This window comes from Populus euphratica, unplaced genomic scaffold (genome assembly GCF_000495115.2).
Source record: "Populus euphratica unplaced genomic scaffold, PopEup_1.0 scaffold5.1, whole genome shotgun sequence".
NCBI lineage: Eukaryota > Viridiplantae > Streptophyta > Magnoliopsida > Malpighiales > Salicaceae > Populus > Populus euphratica.
The window spans coordinates 697,802-705,371 of NW_011499848.1; the positions used below are offsets into that span (position 1 = coordinate 697,802).

Below are 7,570 nucleotides of genomic sequence, written 5' to 3' on the forward strand. Positions count from 1 at the left end.
TCTTTTTTATACTCTCTAATTTATTTTTCATTTTAATTTTTTCTCTTGTTCTTTTAATCACAATTTTTGTGTGGTTTTCTTTTCTTGTTTCATCCTTCAACCTTTTATTTGATGTGGAATGGGTTTCAAATCTTTTTCATATGCGATGCTTCTTATCTATTAACATGAGTAATGAGTTTGACAAGTTTATGCGATTAGGGTTCCTTTCTTCCTCAATTCCTTTTATGATTTGAACATTCAACACTACTTTTTAAAGAAATATATAGTTTTGTGGTTATTTTTAATTTCTTATCTATTAGTTTATTCTTCTCTCATAACCTAGGTTGTGTGTTTTGTTGATTTTTATGAATAATTTTTTTAAAATATGATTTTTTATTTAATTTTTTGAATAATTCTTTTAATTTTTCATAGGAGAACTTTATTTTATAAAAAAATATTTATTTTTAAAAAATATTTTTTATATATTTAGCCTTGCATAATGTTTTTAGTTCCGTATTTGTTTGTTTTTATAATCTTTTATTTATTTTACTAAGTAAATTTAATAGATACAAACAAGTAAATATCTCATTTTATATGATCAAATATCTTAGCCTATATGTATTTTTTTATTATTAATAATTTTTTATTTACATAAATAATTATCAATTTATTTAAAAAATAGCCTGAATTACAGCCCGAGAAAGCACACACTGGATAAATAGCTAGTTACTAGTAAACGTCGTAACTGGAGTAGCACGCACCAAGTGATATTGCAAAGCTGCAGCTGTGCATTTTCTAGGAACCCTTGTGAGTTTGTGATCGTTAATCGTTTTGGATTATTTCAGCTCTTTGGTGCTTGAAATTCATGTTAGATCGACTTGGAAAGGTAACGGATAGTTTTTGAAGAAGATTTTGCTAAAGGTCACCAATGCATGGTGCCTGCTGATAGTTGAGCGCGTACGGCATACAATTGCCCACGGGTGGAGATCAGGCTGCTTCTGCTTTTAGCTCCCTCCAAATGTAATCAATTGATCGACTGTGTTTTGTCTGAATTCAGTACAAGCAATACCAGTTCATCAGTGCAATCCTCAAGAAAGTAGAAGAGAAACCGAGACTAACTTCATGGTAAGTGCACGACATTGCGAAGCTTCTTACTGAAACAAAAGATCCATTAGGAGCACTGTCCAGAGATCATCTACAAGTTTTTAATACACTACTCAGCTGATAAATACTCACTCAACCATTCATCTGGTTAGTTATCATCAGATCCTCTAGGGTTCCAACTTTGTTTTATTAACAAAAAAATTCTCAAGCTATGGAAAACTAGGAAACAGAAAACAAATCAACAGCTATATGAAAATCTGCTTTGCACAAAGGCCATTCTACAGATACAATTTTGTCAATAATTGCATATTCCCAACCCTAAATACAGAAAACCATCTACTAAAGACATTAAAGTGGGCAGGGATGAAGAAAAAATATCAGGACCACTTCTAATTACCGATTCAGTGTGCAGATTTACCATTATCGCAAAGAAGTGCCCTCCTATACAGCTTCAAGTACAAGGAGACGCTTCTACAGTTGGATTGCCTCAAATAAAAGACATCCACCCAGCATGTAAATTACCTTCGCTCAACAAAAAAATTCATATTTGAAAGTCCTCCCATGAGCCACCAGTGACCCCTACAAACTCCTGTAATCTATAACAGTGACTTCATCCTCTGGCACATCTAGGTCTTGATAGCTGCAAAAAATCCAGAGGAGCTCATCATGATTGAGAGATATTAGCTGAAAAAACTGACTTGTCTCTGAAAAAAAAGCCATATTGGGTGAGGCCACATGAATGGTTTTATATTAATTCTCTCAATCTTCAAGCATGAGATCTTAGATGGTAACTTCCCAGTGTCAACTGGTTTAAACTTGTAGAATAAAATGCAAGTGTGCAACTCTCATTCTCTGCAGAGGTTGGGGGATTAAAAAAACACAATTCTTTATAATACTTTATGATTTATGCTCAAGATTCAACCCAACAAACTATGCTTGTTGCTTTGAAAAAATATAGAGTATAAACCACAGCACTAGCTGGTAAGGAAATCCATGACAAGTGTCACGTCATTTTTATTGGCGTGGGTCTTAATCCAGCTTACGCTAAGTTTATATGAACCCCATTCCAAACAAGTTTCATTGATTGAATATTTTTCACATAGAAAAGACATGTTCAGGTTGATCTATAAAGACAATTTTTCTTTGCATGTGAGAAAAGGTATGGGAGCAGTCTCAAGGGGAAAATGAAGCAACATTGGAAAGCTCACTTGTACACAACCCAAAATACAAAATCAGGTTGGAAGAGGCTGCAACAAAAGTTACCTGCGTATACGTCGGGGATCCTGTCGGAAGGCTGGTGATAGAAGAATAGGGGCTGGCCCACCTAACTGGGGCCCAGGCCTTGCATTTCTACCTCCACTTTCAAATGGAGGAGGACCACCCTGATCTCTAAACATGCGCATTGCCACTTCAGGTGGGGCAGGAACAAAAGGCCCCAGTGGACTGCAAGTACAACCAGCAATCAGAACAAGCTCCTAAAAAAAACCCTGCAAAAAGTAGAGAAATATATCCACTCTCAACCTACCCAGCTCCGGGAACAGGCATCAAAACTGGTGGAGGAGCTATATCTGAGGGGAAAGGAGGAGGTACATGGATGCCTTGTCCTCCGAAAGTATCAAACATTGTTTCATCACAATTTCCTCCATCAGGACCATCATTAGATTGGAAGTCACCTGACTGTGGATTTTCAGACCTATCAAATCTTTCATTGCCATTTGCTCTATTTTCACGTTCTCTACGGTTGCCACGTTCATCCTTCAATCGATTTTCTGGACCAAGCTTGCGCCTTTGTGGCTTATCCTTCTGCAGTGAGGAAAACATGAGTAATCATATGCAAGAATAATAGGGAGAATTCATCATCATTACTTTAGAAAACAACAGTAGCAAAATGAGTATTGACCCAACAAGACTGACTATAGATTGAGGGAACATATCTATGATAACAGCATTGGCTACCATGCATCATTACCTACCAGTGTAGGAGAGGGGGGCACCTATCAATAATTTCATGACACGGATCATGAGAATGTTGTAGAGAAGCAGCTTTAATATTTTTTTATTGGCTACTGTATGAGCATTGAAACTCAACCTAAATGGCTCTGCGGACCATACACTTGTCTATGAGTTTACAAGACAAGCAAATCATGTGTATGCTTTCACTTCCATCAGAGCATGTTTGGTGTGTGAATTGTTTTCCCAACACCAAATGGGAAATGATGGCAAAGAAAAGCCACAACCCTAAACTGACATGCTCTAAGTGGTCAGAGATGAATAACAAAGTAGTTATCCAAGAGAGGGCATAGTTTTGAGAGGTAATATTTTAAGTTACCAGGCCTCGTTTCTTTTGGTGGAGTCTAACAAAAGATGAAACTAAAAGTTACATTCACTCACTTATTTCTATCACAGAAAATAAAATATGGTGAAAGGCAATATTTCAACAAAGACAGGCTACAGGTACCTAACCTCACATTTTGTAAACAGCATACCACTATTCAGCCTCTCACACCCATGAACAAAAAGATAAGGACCTTTTCTAATTGTTATAGGCTTTTACTTTTTGCTTTTTCAAATTTCACATTTAACACTCCCATATTTGGCTTGATAAATCATACCAGTAATGACTGCTGCATAACAGGTGTGCCACCAGGTGCATCTGGATCACTGAAAATGAAAATAAAGAATTTGTCAAGTGATCTATGAAATAAGGAGAAGAAAATTATGTTGAAAGAAGCTGCTTACTTCAAATAGTTCTGAAAATACAGCTCTTCCCGCACTTTGGCAGTCAGCTCGATCACAAGTTCGGGGTGTTTCAGCTTGAGATGCTTGTGCACAAACTCAGAAGCATGGAAGAGCTTTGTGCAACCCTTGGCTCCACAACCATACTTCCACCCGTACTTTTCATCTCTAATCTTCCGGACATATGGATCCAAACCTTCAACTGCTGCGGCATCTATCTTCTCCTTAGCAGTCATTTCTTCTAGAGGATCTTGACCCCTCAATCTCTCTTGCCAGCGCAAGTCAAGTTTCTTTTCCCATTCAGTTCCACTGTTGCTTGTATCAGAACTCTTTCCCTCAGTTCTCACGTGCCTAAGACCCCTAGCTTCATTTGTTTCAATCATTCCATAATAATCCACACCATGGACTCTCCACAGATAGGTTATGAGCGTATCCAGTAGTTCAACACCTTCAAGGCCCTTGACTGACGTTAAGCCACGTATGATGATAACTGGGCCAGTGGAGCTCCCATGGGATTTCTCTCTACTCATTTTTTCATTACCAGACCCACTTAGAATATTGTCTTCGACACCTTTTTCGGAGTCAAGTTTGCATATAAGGGCCTGTGCTTGTTCAATGTCTACTTGGATTCTCTTGGTTTCGGAACTCACTGGATGAGCCTTTGGAGCCGCTGAAAGAAGATCAGCGTCTTTAGCAGGTGGCCGACCATGCCTCCTCCTTTTGCTACCAGCCTCTGCCTCATCGTCAGAATTTAGATCACTTGCCTGCCCTGGTTTATTTGATGATGATGCATTCACACCAGGACCTCTGCATTATAAATGAAAGCTTTAAAGGACAATATAAAAATAAAGGCCTGCATGCAAGGTTCAAATGTGTAAATTTTAAGGGCAAAAATTCCAATCTTACAAGTCCAATGTTCCACTCTGCAAATCCAGCAAAAAATCTTTTGCAACCTTCCGTGCAAGTTCATTCCTCCTACAAAGCATTTTCAAAGAACAATCAACCAAACAACAAAAAAATGAGCAACCAAAATTGAACAACCAAACTCAAACTAAATATGAACTGAAAAAATTGCTGAGGCTAAATACAAATCTTGACAAGGTTTTCTCATTAACTACGTAAGTAGAACACACCTTTCAATGACTGCAACCAAATTGGTTGGATGATACTTGTCTTTCAACCTAAGTATACGTATAGACAAGTTCTGTTAGAAAATTGAAACCACCAGAAGTATCAGTTATTAACTAAGGGAAGAGAAGTACCATTCCTCGTCTTTATGAGCCTCAAAGAAAACCCGTTTCTGAGTTGAAATATACTCTGACTTGTATTCTTGGTATCTGCATAATCAAAAGCCATGATTCGCTTTCACATTTTTCAGGTCACAAATTGGACAACCCAAAATCAAGACCCACACTGTACCTGCGCTCAGCTTCAGATGGCAGTATATCATCTTCAAGCTCCTGGATGAATTGCTTGTATGACATCAAGCCCTCTCTGAAGAATATACAGTTACCATGTGAGAATGATGAGCATAAAGAATATACAATAAAATTTCTAATCTATGGAGTTGAAAACAACAGGAGAGAGAATGCTCAAAGATTAAGTCTAGCCAACTCATTCACAAAAACGTTAACACCAATGCAAGCATCGCATTTTGACAATGATAGGTAAATCAAACTCCATCCAGAGCTAGAGTCCATAACAAGACTAAATACTAGCCTTTGAGCAGACACAGTGTTGGAAGCATCACCGTGACCACCACGCCCTGATTCCCAATCTGCAACAATAATAGCACCCAGTGAACTCAATTTCATCAAACAGCACCGGCAAAAAATAATAGTAAATAGCCTTACAGTAGCAATATTAGTAGAAGAAAAAAGTGGCAGTAACTGTCCTTTGTTCTATAGTTGAATTTTCTTAAGCAATAAAATATTCTTCAGTAAGCTTCCTACGGGATCTCATTTGCTAATTGATTTTCAGTAGGAAACACCTTGTAACAAAACCAAAGTCACTAAAAAAGCAGCAAAATCAGATATAAAAATGGATGCAAAAGGCTCAAATCAAGTCAAATCTTCAACTTAGGTTGCTAATTATTGGCAAAGTGACTTGTAAATAAGTGCCCTAGATCTATTATATCCAGCATAAAAATTATACAAAGCACATGAAATCACATTTAAAATTTTAAAACAAAATCATTGGAAGCAGTTGAGCATGTACCTGAAGGACCACCTTGATATCCACCTCCACGACCCATGTATCGGCCATGAGGCCTTTCTTCACCATACCCTGGCCTCCCTCCCATCTCACGCTCGTATCCACCACCATAATCATATCCAAACCTACATCAAACAGGTTTCCAATTTGTGAACAAATATTGCATAAAAGAATTTGCTAAGCCAAATATTTACAATCATAAGCAAATGTTGCAAACACTTCCTATGCACGGATAAAGAGTTCAGGCTTGATTAACTACAAACAAAACAGTCATAACTATAGCAAACACGAACTGCAGCCATAAACAAAACAGCACGAATAAAAGAATGCGAAGGCAAATTCAACCACCCAGATAAAAAATTCAAGATTCACCTTGTCCACGTATGAAATCTAATAGTCTAACAGCAGTCAGTTCATCGCTGACAATTAAAAATATGAAATTACTTACGAATTCAAATTTAAGCTCAGGTTCAACCACACTGAACTTAAATCAGAACATTATTTCATTACATAGAATTTAAGATAAAACCCACATAGACAGCACAATTAACTAAATGGCTACCGTATTTTCTTCTCTTTTCTTTTCTGTTGACATTATGAATATTAAAACTCCCTCAATTAACTAAATAACTATTAAAATTCTCTAAATGACACAAAACCCTAACCCACTCACCTTCGATCACCACCTCCAAATCCACCTCTAGGACTTCCTCTCCTAGCATCATACCCACCATCCTCCCTCCTCGACCGTTTATACGGAGGCGACCTCCTCGGCGGCGGCGAATGTCTCCTATCTCTATACGGCAATGGAGGTGGAGGACTCGTACTACTCCTCCTCTTATACTCTCTTTCCCTCTCTCGTTGCGGAGGTGGCGGGGACCGATTCCTATCATGGTACTCGCCTCCGCGTCGATTCAATGGTCTATCGAAGTCTTCGCGTCTCTCTCTTGAGTCTCTCTCACGGCGTCGTTGAGGCTGAGGAGGTGGTGGAGGAGATGATTGATCGTCTGTGCTTGGTTTATCCTTCCTGTCGCGTCCTCCTCCTCCGCCACCACTCCCTCCGCGACGGTCAAGGGAATCGACCGGCATGTTAATGACTTCAGCCATCGGGGTTTGGTTTGTGGGATTTTTATTTTTCCTTCTTTTTGAGTGAAAACCCTAGAGAAAATTTTGAGGGGCTTAGAAAATGGAAAATGAAAGACACTAGAGCATGTGAAACTGCGCGCGTGCGTGGGGACTGGGTGTCTCCCCATCGTTAGTGCTTGTTTGAGAGTTAACTGATGTTTTTTTTCAAATAAAAAATTGATATATAGATATAAAAAGTTATTTTTATATGTTTAAAAATAAAACATCTCGTGATATTTAACACGTGCTGAAGATGCGAGAGTATCCAAAAAAATCAATAATCTTCATTAAATTTCTGATCTATTAAAAAACGCCACCGTGAAAACAATATAGCTATAAATTTATTATACGGTGGATTGAAATAATATAATAATGTCTTTACTCTTTAAGATAAAATATAAATAAAATATCT

General features: G+C 37.9%; 1 protein-coding gene across 1 annotated transcript; it reads right to left on the bottom strand.

The window, feature by feature from the left end:
* Positions 1–1,196: 1,196 nt before the first annotated feature.
* SE (C2H2 zinc-finger protein SERRATE (SE)) lies at positions 1,197–7,301 on the bottom strand. Its single transcript, XM_011008094.1, has 12 exons — positions 6,707–7,301; positions 6,037–6,158; positions 5,539–5,596; positions 5,239–5,313; positions 5,082–5,156; positions 4,953–5,000; positions 4,726–4,794; positions 3,823–4,626; positions 3,696–3,744; positions 2,609–2,886; positions 2,347–2,526; positions 1,197–1,723 (listed from the first exon to the last, which is right to left on the bottom strand). Exons 1-12 carry the CDS (start codon positions 7,138–7,140, stop codon positions 1,663–1,665), a joined length of 2,253 nt encoding a protein of 750 aa, XP_011006396.1. The 5' UTR covers positions 7,141–7,301; the 3' UTR covers positions 1,197–1,662.
* Positions 7,302–7,570: the final 269 nt, after the last annotated feature.

Coding starts and splice junctions, on each gene's coding strand:
- SE (XM_011008094.1), bottom strand. CDS start 7,140: ATGGCTGAAGTCATTAACATGCCGGTCGATTCCCTTGACCGTCGCGGA. Junction 6,159..6,706: donor TTTGGAGGTGGTGATCGAAG/GTGAGTGGGTTA, acceptor TGTTTGATGTAG/GTTTGGATATGATTATGGTG. Junction 3,745..3,822: donor TATTTTCAGAACTATTTGAA/GTAAGCAGCTTC, acceptor TTTCATTTTCAG/TGATCCAGATGCACCTGGTG.